This window comes from Condylura cristata, unplaced genomic scaffold (genome assembly GCF_000260355.1).
Source record: "Condylura cristata isolate star-nosed mole 26May11 unplaced genomic scaffold, ConCri1.0 scaffold00029, whole genome shotgun sequence".
In the NCBI taxonomy this organism is placed as follows: domain Eukaryota; kingdom Metazoa; phylum Chordata; class Mammalia; order Eulipotyphla; family Talpidae; genus Condylura; species Condylura cristata.
This window is the reverse complement of record NW_004567130.1, coordinates 5642546-5662075: the sequence shown is the minus strand read 5'-3', so window position 1 is coordinate 5662075 and position 19530 is coordinate 5642546. Positions and strand designations below refer to the sequence as shown.

General features: G+C 52.5%; 1 protein-coding gene across 2 annotated transcripts; it reads right to left on the bottom strand.

Moving 5' to 3' along the window:
* Positions 1–1430: 1430 nt before the first annotated feature.
* Positions 1431–14177, bottom strand: CRYBB2 (crystallin, beta B2). 2 transcript variants are annotated; one of them, XM_004690852.1, is made up of 6 exons: positions 14129–14177; positions 12300–12325; positions 6535–6653; positions 4464–4596; positions 3230–3372; positions 1514–1682 (listed from the first exon to the last, which is right to left on the bottom strand). In XM_004690852.1, exons 1-6 carry the CDS (start codon positions 14175–14177, stop codon positions 1514–1516), a joined length of 639 nt encoding a protein of 212 aa, XP_004690909.1. The 2 variants fall into 2 exon arrangements, with proteins under 2 accessions (XP_004690908.1, XP_004690909.1); XM_004690851.1 differs by lacking the exons at positions 12300–12325; positions 14129–14177 and adding an exon at positions 7988–8061 and having other exon boundaries at positions 1431–1682.
* Positions 14178–19530: the final 5353 nt, after the last annotated feature.

The window sequence follows — 19530 nt, the reverse complement described above, 5'->3', positions numbered from 1 at the left end:
TTGCAAAAGAGGAAAGGAAAAGGAACAACCCAGGGAAAGAGAGAGAGAGATACGAGATAACTAAAATATCTTACCTGCTTGGCTAACTTGGAGCTCTGGTAACAAACTGATAACCCCCATTCACGCAGTCCCGAGAGCCATTACCCTCAGAGAGAGCTCCGTGGGATAATGGTTCCGTATTTATCCCCCAATGTCCCAGAATGCCTGCTTAGCTCCGCCCTTGGGTCCTCGCAGTTCTCTCCCTGGTACTGCTGGGAGTTGTAGTTTTCCAATTAGTGGAGTAGGGGGTGGAGTCCAGAAAGCTGGAACTCTGCAGAGTTCCTTTAGGACATCCTTCCCCTTAACAAAAGGACAGGGGTGGGGTGGGGGGAATAATAATAATAATGAACAATGATATACCAGAACCATTTTTACCCGGGATGAAAAAAGGAGGAGAGAGGAGTGCATGGGACTATGGTGATGGCACACAGGTGAACTGGTGGTGGGAAGCCATGGGGATTACGACTGAGATGGAAAAGGGCACAAAATGATGTCAAAATAAGCTATTATAATAATTTTCTTAAAAATTTTTAAATGGCAATGTAAAAGGAAATTGGATCACTGTCCGGCACTAAACACAAAAGTCACTCCAGTCAGACTGAGAATTTAAAGGTGAAGAGCAAAACTTTAAAACTTTGAGGAAAATCTTTTTAGGACTATATTTGTGACCTAATGTTAAAAAGAACTTCTTAAAGAAGACACAGGAAGAACAAAGCAGAAGGGAACAGACTGATGTTAGACCATAAAAAGCTTAAAACTGTGGCATCAAAACCAAGCGAAAAAGAAGTTGCAGTCTAGCCGAGGGCTCCTTTGGTCCTCAGCGTGAGGCTCTTGGGAAGCTCTGTTTTTTTCTCCATTTTTCCAGAAAGAGGAGGCTCTTTAATGTAAACCGACTATCCTGAGGGCCCAGCCCTGGCCGGGCGCCGGAGTTCTGGGCCTGTGGCCCACAAGGTCACCACCACACTTACTCTACAAAAACAATGAAATCAGATGGAACCAACAGAGGAGAGAACAGGCCAGGCACCCGCAGCTCAGACACCAGCACGCGGCCAGGGGGCGGGGCTGATTGATCCCTTTGGCCACGCCCCAGGCCCCTGAGGCCCCAGGTGATAGCTCGAGGATGTGGAAATGGCACCCTGCACTGCTGAGTAACCATCTCCTGAAGTGGCTGCAGCTGTCCTGGGCCAACCTGTAAGAGGGAGCCGGGAGGCCAACCAGGCCCGCCCCTGGGGGCTCCGGGGCTCAGACAGATTGAATAGCCTGCCCAGGGCCACACAGCTAAACAGCTGCAGGGTTTTCAGCCCCAGCAGGCCCGGGGCCCACCCTTAGCCAGTCTGGCTCTCTCCTGCAAGCAGCACCCAGCCCCAGGGGGTAAAAGACTCTGCTGCAGACAGGCTGCAAATCACACTTTATTTACTCTGCAGGGGTTTGGGGGGGGGGGTCCTGGGAAGCAGGACTCGGGAAATGGGGTGCACTAGTTGGAGGGGTGGAAGGTGCCTCGCTGGTGCCGCTGCGTGTCCCGGAGGCGGCGCACGGACTGCACCTGGGCGTGGGGGGCCCCAAAGTCCACGCTGTCCTTGTAGTCGCCCTTCTCCAGCAGGTACTGCAGCCCATGGTAGCCGGGGTACTGGTAGCCGACCCACCTGCGGGGTCAGAGGGAGCGGGAGGGGCGCCCAGACAAGGGGGAGCAGAGAGTCTTTAATGCATTATTTTAGAGTAAAGCCTCCCAATCAGTCTGTACTTCCGGGGTGCCACGTAGTCATCCAGCAGCTACTTTATTCCTCATTATGATGGGGAGCTCACTACCTTCTGAAACTTTTGACTGAAGGCCAGATACTGGGGTAACATTAAGTGGTGATGTTAAGCTCATTTAAGCTTAGAGTAAGTAAGACACAGGTCTCCTCCACCTCTGTCCAACAGAACCCCAACTCCAAGTCTGGCTTCAAGGCCAAACAAAATAGGAAGAAAGCACCAGGGTCCTCTGCAACCCCCATTTGAAGCCGTCAACATTTAGGGGGTCCCTCGGTCTTTTGAGTGTATGATCAAAGCTATAGTCCTCTCACTCCAAAGTGAGAATCACACAGAGGCCTCCAAGGGCCTCTGGCTCCCCACTTCTCAGTCTTGCACCCATATTTCTGTGCTCTGGCCCCTCTGGCCTCTAGATTTCCCCAGACCCACCAGGATCTTCTGACCGCAGGGCCTTTGCGTGAGCTATTTTCTGTGTTGGGAGTGTCCTTCTCTGCCTTCCACACTCCTGAAGTTCCCACTCTGTCTGAGGTCTCAAGACACACAAGAGACCTTCCTCAGGGAAGTACGGGCTACACTGTGTGGGCTCAGATTGTTGGCAGTCGACCCAGCTAGAGTGTTCACAGAGTGCCCCAATACAGGCCTTGCCACTTGCCAAATTGAATTGGTAAAGGAATGAAAGAGTGAATGATAATGATAATTTGAAAATTATTTTAAAAGCTCGACACTCTCCTGCCCCAAAAGCACATAGATAGATAGATAGATAGATAGATAGATAGATAGATAGATAGATAGATAGATAGATAGATAGATAGAGATAGATAAACTGTCTCTAAGATATAGATATAGATAAACTGGGGGGAAGCTACTAATTTGTAGCATTTTTGAGTCTCTGTGGTATCAATTCTCCCACTATGGTTGATTTCAAAATACCGATTCAAACAGCCAACTCAAGAAAATTTAAAAGTTGAGTGTTGGCTCCAGCATTCCACTGAAAGGCAGGTCTGTGGACCCCCACGGAATCTCAGTCTCATACGATGAGAAGGTCCCCAAGGCTGATGGCCAGGATGTCTGAAGCAGAGAAGGTAATTTGGAAAGGACAGCACCTGATCCCGAGCTCAGGAACTCATTAACTGAAGGCCAGTGTGGGGCACTGTCCCGCTCTGTTAAGCTGGCCTAACTCACGCTGGCCCCCACCCCCTCCAGCCAGCCTCCCCACCCCCCACTAACATTTTCCGACCTGATCTTTGGCAATGAGGTTAAGGTTAAGGTCTTTCTCTGCCAATGGTAGGGGATTGCCCAAGGTGCTGGGTGGGCGTTAGAGCTGGAAAGTCACCCATGGGCCTGTCTCCTGGGGACAGAGGGCACCCATGGCCAGGGCCAGGGTCTGGGGGCTTAGCGCCTGGGGTCTGGAGGCAGGAGAGCAACTCTGAGACTGACTCACGTGCCGCTCTGCACCCGCACAGAGGATACTTTCTCCTGGTAGCCGTGGGCATGGAAGCTGGGCACGTCGTCATCTACGATCTCCATCTTCTTCCCCGTGAAGTTGGGGTTTTCATAGAGGGTGATCTTGTGTTCTTGGCTGTCCTGTTGACAAGAAGTAGAGAAAAGTAGGTGTGGGTGAGGGGACCCAGGGTGAACTTTTCACTCATCCTGTGCCTAGATTTTGGATTATACTCTCTGGGTAGGGGTCACATGCTCTGGGTTGGGGTCACGTGCTCTGGGTTTGGGTCACATGCTCTGGATTGGGGTCATGTGCTCTGGATTGGGTTACAGGCCCCATACTTCTCTTCCCAACCCTCTCACCAGGACAAAGGGTCTCCAATGGTAGCCATTTGTTGACTTCCTGCTGGGCTATTTCATGTAACAGAATTTACAATGTTGGGGATATTAATTCTGAAATGTCATTTTGCCTTCGAAAGCCTTGCTCTTTTTTAAGTGGCCACACACAATGGTTTATGGTGCTTCTACTGGGCACTTGAGATATTTTGGCTTCCTCTCCACTTGTCTTTCCAACCTCCATTCTTGCATTATTTTCTCCTAGTTCCTCTACTCTTTCAAACTACTCTCATGCCATCTGGCAGATGAGAAATGGCGATTCAGTAAGGGAGAATGACTTGGCCCAAGTCACAGAGCGGGCTGTGCCAGAACCAGTCCAGGAACTCAGGTGGCAGCATGCTCAGCCAGCTGTGCCTGCAACTGAGCTTCGTAGGGCCCTTCGTTCTTCCGGGCACTTCCCTTGCTAGGAAGAACTAGCATCAGAGAGGCACTAAAAGGTCACTCCAGCATGCTTTGTGAACAAAAATTAAACTGGCCTCTCTTTCAGCCCCAAGTTCAGAATTTCTTTTAGTATTGATGAAAGCAGTTGTCTGTTGAACAGCTGCTCTGTGACGGGAGCCATGCTACCCTGGAAAGCTCAAGTCACAGTATTGAGTGGAGCCCCTAGGCCAGCCATTGTAGCAACTCTCAGCATATTGTGTTGGAATCTCACAGCACAGTAGATACTAATACCCCCCCTTTGACAGCTAGGGAAACTGAGGCTCAGAGACATCACCCAAGGAAGTCTCCCACCAATCAGAAGGGGCACAGTGGCAGAAATGAAGGCTTCTTTCTGGTCCCCGAACCTCTGACTACCAGGTGGCAGAGATAGCAAGAAGTCTGAAGTGCTGGGAGCTCACCACTTTGATGGGCCTCAGGGAGCTGAGGGCGTCCGTCCTCCGACTGCTGGTCCATGAGTCCCAGTGGGGGTACTCACCCTTCTCAAACACAAACTGCTCACCCTTGCAGTTGGCTTGCTCATAGCCCACCCAGCTGCAATGGAGACAGAGAGGCAGGTCAGACCCACTCCAAGCTTCCTTTGAGGAGAATCTCACTACTTCCCAGACTCCAGGGCTCATTCTTGCCCAGCTCATCAAGAAATAATAAGTGACCCCACTCAGTCCAAGCACAGCAAGTCCAAGAACATTATCGCCTCTATTATCCAGAACCCAGCGTTATGCTGATTTCAGTCATCTGGAACACTAGAACAAACCTGAAAGCCCAACGTGCCGCTTAGCACTAAATCCAGATACATACAGCTCTGGGGCAGAGCCTGTGGTGCTGGGGCATGAACAGCCAGCTGCCCACAGACAGACAGGCCATGCTGCTGCATGAGCTACGTTCCTCGGTGTAGCTCTTTGCTCAGTGGGTGCTGTGAGGATTACCTTCCATGGCGCAGCTAACAGAAAAGAGATGTGGGAGTGGGGGGTAGGTGGGCATAAATGGTAAAGCGCCCCTATTTCTGGGGCTATTCACTGCAGGGACAAGGATGTCGTCCAGGGGTGCAGCTGTCAGAATGACAGTCTAGATCCTGCTGGAAGGAGCTCATGGTTTTTGCTGCTTTAGAGAGGGTTGTGCTCTTGATCTGGCAATTCAGCTTCTGGCGGTTGTCAAGAGCTAGCAGGCCTGGTGAGAACTGTCATGCATCCCCTAAGGGAATGTTCCAACGCCTGGACAATAATGAGGTAGGACACGGGTTGTGAAACTTTGGCGCAGGCCGAAACATCACCAAGTGAGTGTGAGAAATGCATGTTCCTGGGCTCCAACCCCGGAATGTGCTTTCCTGGAATCGGGCTGAGGCCAGGTAGCTGCTTTCAAAACAGCCCCACCCTTCAGTGATTTTCACACAGATTGACCTCAAAAAATTCTTTGAAAAATATTAACATAAAATATAAGTTTGTAACACAGAATTCCCAATATCTTATAAAGATTTTAAAATGAATTATAAAGCAGCATGTATAACAGGATCTGATTTGGAAATCTATTTCGTCCAAATCAGATCATAATAAATATATATGCACAAAGCCAAATCTAGGTGTATAACGTCTTCCCAGTGGTAAGATTAGTCACGAGATTTTTAGCCTCCAGCCATCTCTTCTTACTTTTAACAATAAACAATAATTAATAAAAATGTCAAAAGTTATTATTTTAAAAGACAATGGGGGTGTGTGGAAACCATGGGAGAAGTCCTCTGTTCAAATATTTTAAGACAGCTGAGAAACAGGTGCTGGAAGGGAAGTCACCCTGAGCGTGGGCCACAGGGCAGCGGGCGCAGCTACCCGGCTGTGCCCTCCAAATCAGCAGACGGACCCCAGGGAGTCACTAGAACCCGTCATGAATCATGACCCCCAGGAATCTAGAGGGCTGGTGCTGGCCACCCAGGACCAACCTGCTGACTAACTCAGCTGTGGGCGGGGTCCCCAGTGGCCACGGTGGTTCCCGAGGCTCTAGCGGAGACCGAGTGGTCAGGGAACCAGAGGAGAGGCCCCTGGGGGTACAGTCACACCCTACCAACCGCTGCCTCTTCTCTCTCAGCTCAGGAGCTCAAGCCCACAAATATGCCAGCCCATCTGCTAAGACCCAGTAAGGTCTGGGCTGCGGAGGAAGGAGTAGGTCTAGGGCCGAGACAGCCAGCTTAAACGTCCCGGGAGGGACGCCGCCTCGCAGGGACTGGCAGCTCCGAGAAACCCCTGACAGCGGCGTGTCGCCCTCCTCCCCAGTGGGAGAAAGAAAGTCCCTGATCCAACATCACACAGCCCGGAAGCAAGAGAGCCAGAATTTGAACCCGGCTCTCGCAGACACCAAAATACAAATTCTCTCCATAGGCTGCCAGACCCCAAATCCTGGCCCCCTGTCCACGTCATCTAGGATCCAGCAAGGGCAGCTCCCTCCAGGCCCATGGGCCAGACCAGGCGAGCCCCAGGTACGTACGGTCCAGCCTGCACCAGGACAGAGCCTGCCTTGTCCATGCCGGTCTCCTTCAGGTTGGGGCAGGGCCCGCTGAACTCGTGTGAGTGGCCTTGGAAGTTCTCCTGCTCAAAGAGGATGATCTGCAGCAGGAGGAGAGTCGGACCATGCGGTGATGAGAGGAGGGAGAGCACAGAGCAGGGGCGGAGACGCAGGGCACTCTGAAGGCTAGAGCAGGACTCCACCCTGGGGAGGCACAAACCCACCTACGGCCAGAGCCCAGGCTCAGCCCATTGCCACTTGTGAGACCTTGAGCCAAGATGCACCTCCCTGGCCTCACTTCCACATCTTTAAAAGGAAATAGAGACCCACCTGGTGGGGCTGTTGGAAGCGTTCAGGGAAGTGCAGCAGTGAGCACACTTACACTGTGTGGGGACATTCATTCTATGAACCGAGGCCTGGGGACAGGCCCCAAGCGGGTCAATACTGGCGCTTGGGTGATGCTGTTTCCACTAGAGCAGTAATTTGCAGACTCTAACAAGCACACAGAACACCCGGATCTTGTTAAAATACGGTTTCTGTGGCGGCGGGTGTGAGACAGAGACCCCGGTGGTGTCTTGGGGCTCATTGGAGTGAGCTCCCTGGCGAGCGGGAGCCCTGGTCTAAGGCCATGGTCCAAGAGCCAGACTCGTGGCTGTGCGAGAGCTGCCCAGCACCGGTGGACACTCCCCTGCGCCCCCCCCCACCCCCGCTGCGCACATAAGACTACACACACCTGTGCCCTTCCTCTGAGGCCCTGGGCTCTGCAAGTCTCCTTCTGGCCTCCCCTGGGAAGCTTCATAGTGGACTTGACCCCCCTCCCCCCCAGCCCGCTCATTAGCCCCAGGAAAGGCACTGGCAGAAAACTGTCAGAAAAACTGAGGTCTGTGATGGAAAGGGGCCCCCCAAGTGCTACAGGGGAGGCTACTCTCCCCTTTCATGCTTCCAGGGAAAGTTGAGGGACAGAGATTTTCTGGCTACATTTGTTCAGGGAGCGGCCGCTGGATAGAGTGGGCTCAGGGCAGCAGGCCCTGGAGGGGTCCGTCCTCATGGGGGTGCGTGCTGGCTGGGTACACACGCTCATCTCTCCTGGGCCAGGGGGTAGCTGAGACAAGGGTAGAGAAGGGAGCCCGGTGGGGCTCAGAGACACATTCCAGGGGCCCCAGTCAGCCCTTGAGGTCCCTGATGGGGCCACAGATGTGTCAGTAGTGACCAACCCTGAGGTTGCTCTGTGCACCCAGCTCATGTGTAGCACCAGCTCCCCCTTTTATAAAATGGGGGCTCGTGCTGGTTTTTCAGGGTTACTGAGAAGAGAAAAGAATATGGAGATTAAGAGCTCATTTGTGTTCCCCTGGTCTAGACTTTCAGGGACAGGGATGGAGGGAAACCCAAGCCCTGGAAAGGACGAGACCAGGCCCCCTCCCTGTGGGGTACGCACCTTGGGGTTGAGGGGATGTGGTTTGCCTGCTGGGGCTTGGCGGTCTGAGGCCATGGTAGACAGTCGCGTGCAGGAATGACCTGGAAGGCAAGGGCGAGCAGCCGTGAGGACCTCGCGGGTCCTGGCAGTCCTGGTCAGGGCTGCCCTCAGGCTGAGAGAGGAAGCGCCCTTGGTCAGCTCCAATGCTGCTGTGCCCCTCACCAGCCTGAGGCCAGGGCAGGCCCTGCTCTCTCTGCCTCGGTTTCTTATTCTGAAAAATGGAGACAGTGGTGGTGCAGAGCAACCCCTCTGAGCAGTAGTGATGTGGTGATCATACCATGGGGAGACCACGCTTGGCCGTGGTCACGCTGTAGTCGTACAATGGGAGACCACGCTCGGCTGTGGTCCCAGACCCCTCAGTGCTCGGTGGATGGCAGAAGATGGCATTGTACCACTCTCTCCACCAAGCTCCAGACACTTGGAACTCACCTGTTGCTGGGAGATTTCAGAAAGCCAGGGCTACTTCTAAGGCACCCCAGTGCCCCCCAACCCAGGGTGCAGGGTGCCCCTTGCAGGAATGTTTGTCCATCTGGAGAGAGCCTCTCTCAGAGGGAGCACCCTAGAAATAATGCTGTGCTCCCACTGGTTTGATTCCTTCCACTTGCAAACCCTCCAAGTCCGACTCTCCTCCGCTGTTGCTGGAGAGATGAAACTGATACTGCTTAGTAGTAATAAAGAGCAGTGCCCAGTGCCAGGAACCAGGCTGGCTCACTCACCTGTCACCCACACAGGAGGGTGTGGACCTACCTCCCCCCTTACAGAAAAGAGAACGGAGGCATAGAGGGCTGAAGCCCAAGGTCACCTTGTGAGAAAGCGGTAGCACCTGGACTGGACCCAGGTCGCCCACACTTCATCAGAGATGAGCATAAAGGCAAAGCAAGAAGAGAGGCACTCTTACCTCCACCAGAGACAGCAGTGCCCCAGAGTGCCTGTGAAGCCAGGCCAGTGGGAGGGAGCATTTATAGCTTCCCCGGGGATGCCGGTGCCAAGTCGGAGGGCCGCGAGTCCCGGGAAAGCAGCTCACAATGCTGGGGTGAGCCCGCATGAAGTCCGGTCAGCAAATGCCACAGACATTGTGTCTCCACACAGTAATGTCATTAGCTTTCAGATTCAGCCACGCCAGTGGGGGCTATGGGGGGCTGGGCAAAGAGATGCCCACTTTGCAGCATGCATCAGTCCTCCAGCTGCCAAGACCAGGGGCATGTAGGGTTCACAGTGGGGAGTGGGGGTTCAGTCAATCCCAGGGGGTAAATCTCAGTGGCCTAGGGTGATTTGCCAGGGCCAACACCAGCCATTCAGTGATTATTAGGTATCAGGCAGGGGACCTGTCCCAGCCTGGATCACCAAAGAACACTCCGAGGAGGAGCCAAAGTCCTCAGGGTGGGGAGGAATGAATCTGGGAAGTGGGCTGGGAAGGTCACCCCAAGCCAAAAGGGTCCATGTGCAATGAGCAGCTCATGGGAGTCAGTGTGGCCCCAACAGCCAGCGCCTTGGGCAGGTGGGCAAGGGCCTGATGGGGCAGGACCAAGGAGAGGGCTTCATCATGAGGGTGCTGGGTTGTTCCAGCACCCTTTGGTCTTTAGGGGGTGCTCTGAGGGCTCTAAGCACCAAGGTACAGAAATCTTTCACTTTCCTACCACCTGCCCCACCGTTTACAGACACTGGTCTTCACTCAAATGCCTCCAGGGTGTATATCTTCCCTGCTGATGATCTGTGTCTTGACTGAATCATGGTCAAGTAGGAGGAAAGAAGCAGTACTGGGCCTTGGAATCCAGGTTGGAGAGAGGATATTTGATCATCCCCACCCCACCTTCCATTTACCCCACAATATTCACACACGCACACGTGTGCACACACACACATGCGCCCTCACACAAACACACACATGCTCCCGTTTTTTGTTCTGTCACCACTGACAGTGTATTACTCATTTATCTACCATCTTTTCAGTCAGAAGACAAGCATCATGATAGCAGATCGATTGTCTGTCTGCTTTTCCTTTGTATCACCCAGAGGCCAGTACCTGACACATAGTAGTTACCTGTATTGATTTCCTAAGGTTGCTGGAACAAAGTACCCAAAAGGAACGGGTTGAAAACAACAGAAATTTGGGTGTAAAATGAAATGGTCTCTATGGAAAATACTGGCTGTTTCTCAAAAAAAAAGAAAACAAGCATAGAATTACCCTATGTGCCAGTCATTCTTCTTCTAGAAATATCTCCAAAGAATCAAAAGCAGGGCTCAAACAGACATTTCCACACCTGTGCTCATAGCAACATTATTCAAAGCCAAGACATAAAAATAAATTTATATGCCCACTGATAGGTAAGTGTTATACCCACACAATGGAATATTACTCAGCCTTGAAAAAGAATGAAATTCCATGAGTGAACCTTGAAGATAGTATGCTAAGATATATAATCCAGACATAAAAGGACAAATACTATATGATTCCACTTATAAGAGATTTCTAGAGTAGTTAAATTTATAGAGATAGAAAGCCAAATAGTGGTCACCAGGGATGGAGGGAGGAGAAGAGAGTGGGGAGTGAGTGCTTCAAGGGGACATATTTCAGTCTGAGATGATAAGAAAGTTCTAGAGATGGTCAGTGATGGCTGCCACAGCAGTGAGAATGGACTTCATGCCACACATGTATACATTTAATATGGTTAAAATGGCAACTTAACCAAGTTAGGTATATTTTACCACAATAAAAGTAATGTCAACCAAAAGGTCTCCTGAAACATAGTGCCTCACAGTTCTGGTAGCTGAAAGTCTGCACTCAAGGCATCAGCAGGACCACGTTCTTCCTTCCTTTCTGCAATCACAAAGATCTTCCTCATTCTCTAGCTCCACGGGTCTGCCCACAACCCTGGGCTAGCAGGCACATCACTTCACTCACACAGCTTCTCCCCAAGTCTTCACAACACCTTCCCTGTATACATATCTGTCTCTGTGTCCAAATGTTGCTTTTCCGTAAGGACACTGATCATGTTTAATTAGGGCTCTCCCTCATATACTCATCTTAACTTGATCACCTCTGTAAAGAGCTTATTTCCAAATTAGGTAACATTCCTAGGACTGGGGACAAGGACCTCAACATGCCTTTTTGGGGCACAGTTCTACCCAAAGCATCTCAATATTTGTTGAGCAAAAGGATGGATGTAAGGCCTGGTTGTATCTCAATAAAGAAGAATGAATTTCTAACAGTTAGAGGATTGGAGAGCTCACCATGAGTCAGACAAAGCCCATCCTTCTCTTTCAATTCTCCCAGCAAATCGAAGAGGTCAGTGCTACCATTACCATTTTATAGATGACAAAGTTGAAGTTCAGAGAAATCCAGCAATTTGCCCCATATTACACAGGTGTAAAGCTGGGTTCTGCGGATTGAGTCCCCATTAAACTCTGTGGAGAAGCCTTGATCTGTTTTATTAAGTTCATTTTCACAACCATCTTTGCCGTAGATATTATTAGTATATCTCCTGTTACAGGCAAGAAAGCTGATCCTCAGAGACATTAAGTAACCTGTCCAAAGTCACCCAGCTGGGAGCAGTAGCACAAGGACTGGACCTGGGATGGATTTGACTCTAATACATCTCATGAGACTCCAGGCATTGTGGTGAAATCCTCTCCTTCTAAGGACGCAATGTCCCCATAAGACATCAAGTCCAATTATTCTCATCTAAGAAGTCGTCCCATTCATGGTCCCCATTGATTGATAGACAGACTTCACTTGATTGGAAAAAAAAAAAAAGTGAGACTTGGTGCAAGTCGAGACTTCCTGGAAATCCAGTGGAACAAAGAGTTGAGCAGTTGACACTGTCCCCACGGGGGCTCTTGAGTGGGGCTTGAGCGAGGACGTGCGGGAGCAGTGGGTGTGAACGAAAGGCCTTGGGACAGCAGCAGCAGGAAACACCTGCTGGTAGGAAACTGGGGCGAGGTCCTCCTGGGAGTCAGAGGCATGGCAGATAGCGGGTAGCCTGGGGCCAGAGCTGCACGGGTGCCTGATGGCCCACTGATGGCCCGCGTGCTCCCACCCGGTCCTGGGTGGCCACTGAGTTGGTTCTCAAACAGGTGCGGCTTGTGATCTGGACCGTCCCGGAGACAAGAGTCTGGAGTGAAGCAGCAGCTCTGTGCCCACCACAGGGATCAAGGAGGCTCCAGCTGCAAGAGAGGTCTGCTGCACCATGTGGGTCACCTCCCTGGCTGAGGATAGAACTCGTGCTGCAGGGCTGTGGAGAGTTTCATAGTGCTGAGACTTAACTCCTTGTGCCACCAGGGAGGCCCCAAGTTCTCCATTTCATACACTGTCACCTAGAAGGGCAATGTCCTGGCCCCCACCTGCCTCTGTCCTGCACACTCCACCTTGGGGCATTGCAGGGAGGCGCCATCATTCTGCGCCACCAGCACTGTCTCTGCGGGCTTGCAGTGCCCCCTGGTGGCCATGGATGAGACCCCCCCCCTTCAGGAACCTCATTAAACCAGGGATGGAAGGAAGCCAGGTACACACAGGAGCCTTACCAAGAAGGGCTCCAAGGAGGAACGATAGCAAAACAAAGCCAGTTATGGTCCCGAGGGAATATGGGCGCCATTCTAAATGTTTCCAGAGGCTGGGAGTCTGTATTTTCCTTAATGTGAAAATTTTCCCTTCAAAAAACCCTGCCTGGGACAGATGAAACCACAGCCTGCAAATTCTGGTTGAGCTTCGCCTGTCCTGTGCTCAGAGAGGAAGGGCCAGCAAGCAGAGGGAGGGTTTCCTCTTTCCCTGGCTTAGGTGCACAGACTGCCTTTGTGGCAGGTTGTGGGGAACAGCTGTTCTGGTCATTTCACAGAGGGGGAAGTGATTTGTCATGGCTGCCGAGCAGGTACATTGGAAGCAGCAGGCTTCATTAAGTCAGCTGGCTCTCTTCTCTGCCGAGGGCAGAAGGAGCCAGGAAAGGGCGGCATCCATTTCTGGGGACTTGTCAAGGACCTGCAAAGTCACTAGGCCAAGGCTGGAGAAAGCTGAGGCCTTTCTCCAAGGAATCATCCACTGCTGAGGTCCAGAGCCCGGCAGGTCTCCCAGCTGCTCACCCTCTCTTGGTGACACTCCCCTGTTAAGCCACCCGGCCCTGAGCCACCTCTCACAATTGCCCTGCCCCTGTTACTTCCTTAGCCAATCCATCCTCCACCCATCCTCAAGAAACCCCCACCCCACCCCACCCCACCCCTCGTTTAAAGAGAGCAGAGCCAACCACTTCCACTTGTCATATTTCCCAGCCCCGGAAGGCTCTGGCAGGTAATGCTCATGCCGGCTCTGGGCGCTCAGGAGGGCAGGTACAGGTCTCACTTTCAAGATGGGTCTGAGGCCTGGGGAGGACAGGAACCTGGGCAGAGCTGAGGCAGGAGAGTCATGCCACGTCTCCCGAACCGCAGGCCTCTGGGCAGGGTGTCATTTTGCAGAAGAGGGCACAGAGGAGAAGCAATGCAGTTGTTACAGGGCAGCCCAGAGTGGACTGGGCTGCCTGTCAGTGGAGCCTCACCCAAGCACTTAAAATTCAGTTGTACTGCAGGGACACACAACAGGGTCAATAATGGGCTTATTGACAAAAGGGAAAGAAGCAGGAAACAACCCAGGGGAAGAGAGTGGGATACAAAGTAACTGGAATATCTTTTCCGCTAGGCTGACATGGAGCTCTGGTAACTAACTGAAAGCCCTGAGTCACCGTCTGGAGAGCCATTTCCTGAGCGAGAGAGTGAGAGACGCAATGGCCCTCTATTTATCCCCCAAAGTCCCAGAATGCCTGCTTAGCTCCGCCCTTGGGTCCTCGCAGTTCTCTCCCTGGTACTGCTGGGAGTTGTAGTTTCCAGTCACTGGAGTAGGGGGTGGGGTCCAGAAAGCTGGAGTAGGGGTGGGGTCCACAAGACTGCAGAGTTCCTTTAGGACACCCTTCCCTTAACACAGTGAGGTTACCAGGTGGGTTTATGGCACTCGGGGGAGCTGTCTACCTGCCCCCAGACTGGGAAGGCTGCTGGACGGAGCGACCCAAGAGCTGCCCTGGGCCCAGAGCCCCTGGGAACCCTCGTTGCCCAGTAAGGTGTCACTGCTCTCGGGGCCTTCAGGGCTCTTGCCAGCTGCAGCCTGCTCTGGTGCCCCCTGCTGTTCTCCCATCTCCCTCAACACCTGTTTTCAGCAAAAGGAAAAGGGGCTGCCGGGTTCACCCAGGAGACTAATGTGCCTGGAGGTCAAGTTGCAGAGCCTTGCTGCCTAGGGAATGTGGCCATCACTCACCGCCTACTTTAGTCATTCAACAAACATCTGCTGAGCACATGGATTGGGACCGTCTGGGATCAAGAGCCCCAGCTTACAGATGAGAGTCCTGAGGCCCAGAGAGATGCAGCCTCCTCCCCGAACCCCTCCCCAAGGCCTCAGCAGGGAAGCAGCCAGGATTGCGCTGCAAAGTCCATGTTTCTCCCCCACAGTCAATGCTCTTCCCAGCGGGGCACTGAGCTTGGCGAGGGCAGGGAGGTCCTCTGCAGTCGCCCACACTCCAGGCCATCATCCTCTGTTCACTCATTACTTCATTTGCCAGGATTCCCTGAGCACCCACTGGGGCCCGGCCCTGCCCTGGGTTGTAGGGTAAACAGGAGACAGGCAGGTGACAGCTAAGAGGCGATGCAGGACCAAGTGCTGAGGCAGTTTCCACATTTTCTGTTATTCATCCATATGCAATATGGAGCACCCACTTAAAGAGACACAGACAGTTCCCCACCTTAGGGACATCATACCGTCAGCCCCCCGAGAGTCTCATGGTAAGGTTCTCATGTCTCTTACACACACACACACACACACACACACACACAGCCTCCGTGGCCCCTGGGAAGCCACACTCCACCCATTGCACAAGGACGGCCTCTGTTTCACACACATGTGCCTCTGTCATATGTCCACAGGGGTCCACGAGGCACCCACACCTACCTACACCCCAACTCAGCTGCTACCACCCACGGCTCCTGGCAAGCTGGGCGCAAGCCACACACCCCCAGCCCTGGTGTGCAGAGTCTGTGGGTGGGCGAGCTGTCTGTGTCTAGCCCCAGCCCAGTCCAGCTCCTGGAGGACTCTGACACTCGGGAACCCCATCTTCGCCTGTTTCCCTTGGCAGGCCACCACCTCTGACACCAGCTGGGCTTAGCGGAGCTCCTTTTCAGCTCCAACCCTCAGCAAAGCCTGGTTTGTGCACGGGGCAGCGTGCATTACTCATGGAGAGCCTCAAGGTGTGAGCTGCCAGGCAGCTTGTCCCCCCCGCCCACCCCAGAATGAACCTGTTGCTGTAGCCTTGGAAAAAGCCTCGGTGGCAGTCTGCAGACTCAGTCTGCTTTTGCAAAGAATGTCCTATCTATGGGCACATTCTCACAGCCCAGCACCCCCGGCCTGCTGAGGCAGCACCCTGTCCACCCAATTCCATTCAGGTCATTTCTCTCCAATAGTGGGACCCAGGGAGCCTCTTTGCCCTGAGCCATGGCTTCTGATGGCTTCCGGAGGTAGATGGATCTTATCAACTTTGTGGGAGCCGAACCGTGCAGGGCAGGAGGCGTTGGGCTGGTAAGCTCCTCGGTAGCCCCGGCACCACTCCCAGCTTCCTTTCTTCAGCTTCTTGGTGCCATCAACTTAGAACAGATCCAATTCTTAAAATGAAAGATCCCAGAATACCTCAATTTTTTGCATGTGTCGTGTGGCCTACATTTTAAGTCAGATGCCATCTAAATTGCATGTAAACCCAACTCCCCTCCCACGGGGGTCCTGTGGCAGCTGCAACAATTTATTTCCATCCTAGGGTGGGCGTCTCGGAACAACTGCTGCCATATATTGCAGACCTACTACGTGCAGGGCACAGGGCCAGTTTCGCGAGCATGACGTTTAATCCTCATCCAGCCCTCGTAAGGGGAGGAGTTATGCTCCCTCTTTCATAGCTCGGGGAGCAGCTTAGAAAGATAAATTCACCCTGCAGCTAGGAGGCGAAGCAGCTGGTCTACCTCCTCTTACCCTCAATAGAAATAGCAGCTTTCATGATAGCCCAAAAAGAGCAACCTGTACATTTTTTCTTGGTTCTGTGAAATTAGACTCATCTCATCCATGGCAGGTATTTAATGATTACTGAATGAAAATGATAAGGAAGCAAAGAGTAAGCTGTTAAGCAACCACATTTTGGCTAAAATCAAGTCAGCACAAAACTTAACGGCCCTGCATGCCAGAAGATGGTGGAGGATGCCGTGGGTGACACCTGGACTCTGGAAACAGGAGGACTTGTGACCTCGGGTGATGAATTGAAGGTCAGCTGCTGCTGACAGTTCACTCGGCGCTATTTCCCGCTCCAGACCCTGGAAGGCACCGTCGGTTTCAAGCCCTCACGTGGGAGGTAACAACCACCTGCCAGCGACATGAAGGAGGAGATCTGTGGGTCAGCCCATCAGCCCCACTTCCTCTCACAGCTCCTTTAGGCCCTACTAAGTGCTCTAGACGTGCCGAGTGCATTTCCCGAGTTGTCCAGTCGGCACCAACCACATCCCGTCATTTGGAGCCCAGAAGACTTTGTGGTAGGACGGGCCTGAGCCTTGCTGAGGGGCACCCCAGTCTCTACCCCCTCGATGCCTGCAGCCTGTGCATCCTCCCCCACTAGCGCCAGAAGTGCCCAGGGAGCACGACCTCCCAGCTGAATGTCACGGCCTTCAACTCTGGCCTGTTAATGTGGCTTCTACCACACCCACACCCCTACTCCTCCCTCCACCCTTCCCACCCCCTTTTGGAGAACGGATGCTCAGCAGTCCAGTGGCTGGGAGCAGGGAGAATGAAGATTCAAGTTGACTGGAGGCCCGGCCTTGCGTTCACAGCCCTCCGCTCTCGGACCCGGCTTCCTGCTCCCTCAGCCCGGGCCGACGGGCCTGCCTGCCAGGGAGTGCAGGCTCGCTCACACACACACTGACACGCCAGCTTCTGCAACTCGCATCAAAGCTTTATTTGCTGTTTTCATAGTATGAATGCAACGTCTCTGTACATGCAAAGGGTGTCTTGTTTGGTGGCAGGGGCCAGGCTCCCACTGCTCTTCCTTGCATAGGAAACCTCTTTAGTTACAAAATATAAAAGGACTTGTAGACATCCAATACTCTGCGAGGTCCAGAAACCCCGCTTGTTTCGCATTAAAAATATAGGTTTTTCTAGATGACTTCTTGGTTAGGATGAGAGATTCTTTCTGGGATTGGTTAAGGTGCCTCTCATCTGCCTTCCCTTCAGGACTCCTAGAGCTTACGAATTTATAAGGCAACTGCAAGACCACCCGCAGGGAGGAGGCTTAGCTTTCCTGCACAGCTCCTTCTCTGTCGTGATTCAAATATCGAGGAAGGGCCCCAGAAGAAAGGATAGGAAAATAGGTAGTAGATTTATGTATATTCCACTCCCCCAATCTTACAAAGCTATTGAGGATCGTAACCACTTGGGAAGTGTGTAACTTCTAGGATATCGTGTGATTTTAGGAAACGGCACGATACAAAATATCTTCCATACGCAGTATATTACTTCTGTGAGCCCCCTATTTCCAGGATTTATAAGGCTATGTGGAATGAAATCATTGCAAAGCTCAGATTCTCCTTTTGACAATGGCATACATTTTCTTTTTTTAAATCAGGTGTGATGACACTAGAGATTGTCAAATAAAGTGCCTGACCCATTTGTGGGTGATAAAGTGGCACAGGTGGGAGGGGGAGGGGCTCAAGGGGAGTCAGAGAGCACGAGGGGGAGAAAGGGAAAGGTCAACTTGCTAGAAACCTCAGGCTGAACTCCCAGGCCCTGGCTTTCTCGCCCCACCTGCGGAACCAACCCAGACACGAGAAAGGTCGAGGGGACAGTGGCGGCCAAAGGACAGGCTGGCCAGGGCCCAACACGCACACACCTCCTGGCTTTCGAGAAGCTCCACGTCTCCAGGCCCTCACTGGCCCAGGATTCCAGTGGGGCGATTCCCAGCGGCTTGCTGGGACCCACTGCTCCCCAGGGGATGGAGCCCAAGGTGGGTCTCCTTCCGGATGTGGCCCAAGTCCTGCCTGCTTCATGTGGCTCACCCAGCCCCACGGAATCATGAGGCCCTGGGACACTTGTTTTCATGTTTCCACACATGGAGAGGAAAGGCACGGTCGGACTGTACAAGGTTTTTCTATTACAAGTGACCCCATGACTTAAATGGGGGGTTGGGGGGTTGGTTAATGTTCTTCCCAGCCTCCCTATCTCTCCTCAGACTCACTAAAATGTTAGTTTACACAAAGGCAACAGAAGCCCAGGTCCCTGTGTTCAAGGACAGGGTTGTGTGGGAGGGACAGCAAGGGATGGAGATGCAGAAACTGGGGAGGGAGAGGTTGGTCTGAGAATCCTTCCCTTGGGAAGGACCTGTCTCCCCTGCAGCCCAGTGTTTGGTGTGGCAGGCGGTCGACTGCAAAACTGTGGACTTGCAGCTTTGGAGTTATGCCTAGGGGTTGTCTGGGGGCGGAGTGAGGACAAACCAAAGGGTAAACAGACAGGACAGTGTTCAGCACTGGGGCACAGCTAAGGTCCTGTTAGGTAAAGCATGACCACGGTGTCTCCAGACTTCCTCTAGGGGCTAGGACCCTGGATTTATGCCTTTTTCTATTCTCACTCACCACCCAGGAGGCACACAGGAAAATACCTTAGTCCAAATGCATACGGAGTGGCTGGTCCCTGGGAGATCTCCATCACTAGACAGTCTGAGACTGCGAGGTGAGTGCCACTCAGAACCCCAACACCCCAAACCTGTGAGGTCTCTCTTTCACCAGAATTTCTCTGATGGTACTGACAGTTCTCCAAAACACTGATTTCTAAGGTCTTGCCATGGAATTTCACCAGCCCAAGGCCTCTGTTTCATTAGGCAAGGGTCCCTGAAGAAGGGTCTCTACTGAGAGGAAAAAGATGCGACTTATCAAAAGACCAGCAGCAAGACGCTGATGTGCGGGAGAAGGGGCAGGCGGAAGAGGGAGAGAGAGAGAGGCTGTCGCGTTCGCCTCACTGAAGGGCAGCCAAGGGCCACAGGAGGAGGCCTGGATGAGAAAAGGTGACCAGATCACATGCAACAAATAAGGCATATTGAGTGAGTGGAAAGGAGACATTTCCAAAGGCAGTTCCAGGCAAACTTGAGAAACTGTCTTCCTTGCTTATCCCAAAGAGCTCACCCAGCTTACAAAAAGAGAAATAAAGAAACTAATTGCCTGCTTTCTGCAGTGGCTCCAAGCGTCAGCCACTGATAACTACACCCCCGTGATCATCATGGGCCCAGGGTCATGGGGAGCCTGCATTGACAGGGCTGCCCTTGACCTTGGGACTGTCTACCTGGAGGCAGAAAGATGAAGCCATAAAAACCAAATGGAATTGGACTATGGTGATGGCACATGGGTGATTTGGTGATGGGAAGCCCAAGGGGATTGTATGAGATGGACAAATGCACAAAATGGTATAAAAATAAACTATG

Excerpts from the sequence above, each read along its gene's own strand:
- CRYBB2 (XM_004690852.1), bottom strand. The coding sequence starts at position 14,177 with ATGGGAGAACAGCAGGGGGCACCAGAGCAGGCTGCAGCTGGCAAGAGC. Across the intron at positions 12,326-14,128 it reads GGCTGCAGCTGGCAAGAGCC|ATGGAGAACTTGGGGCCTCC; the intron begins CTGAAGGCCCCG and ends ACAGTGTATGAA. Across the intron at positions 6,654-12,299 it reads AACTTGGGGCCTCCCTGGTG|ATCATCCTCTTTGAGCAGGA; the intron begins GCACAAGGAGTT and ends CTCCTGCTGCAG.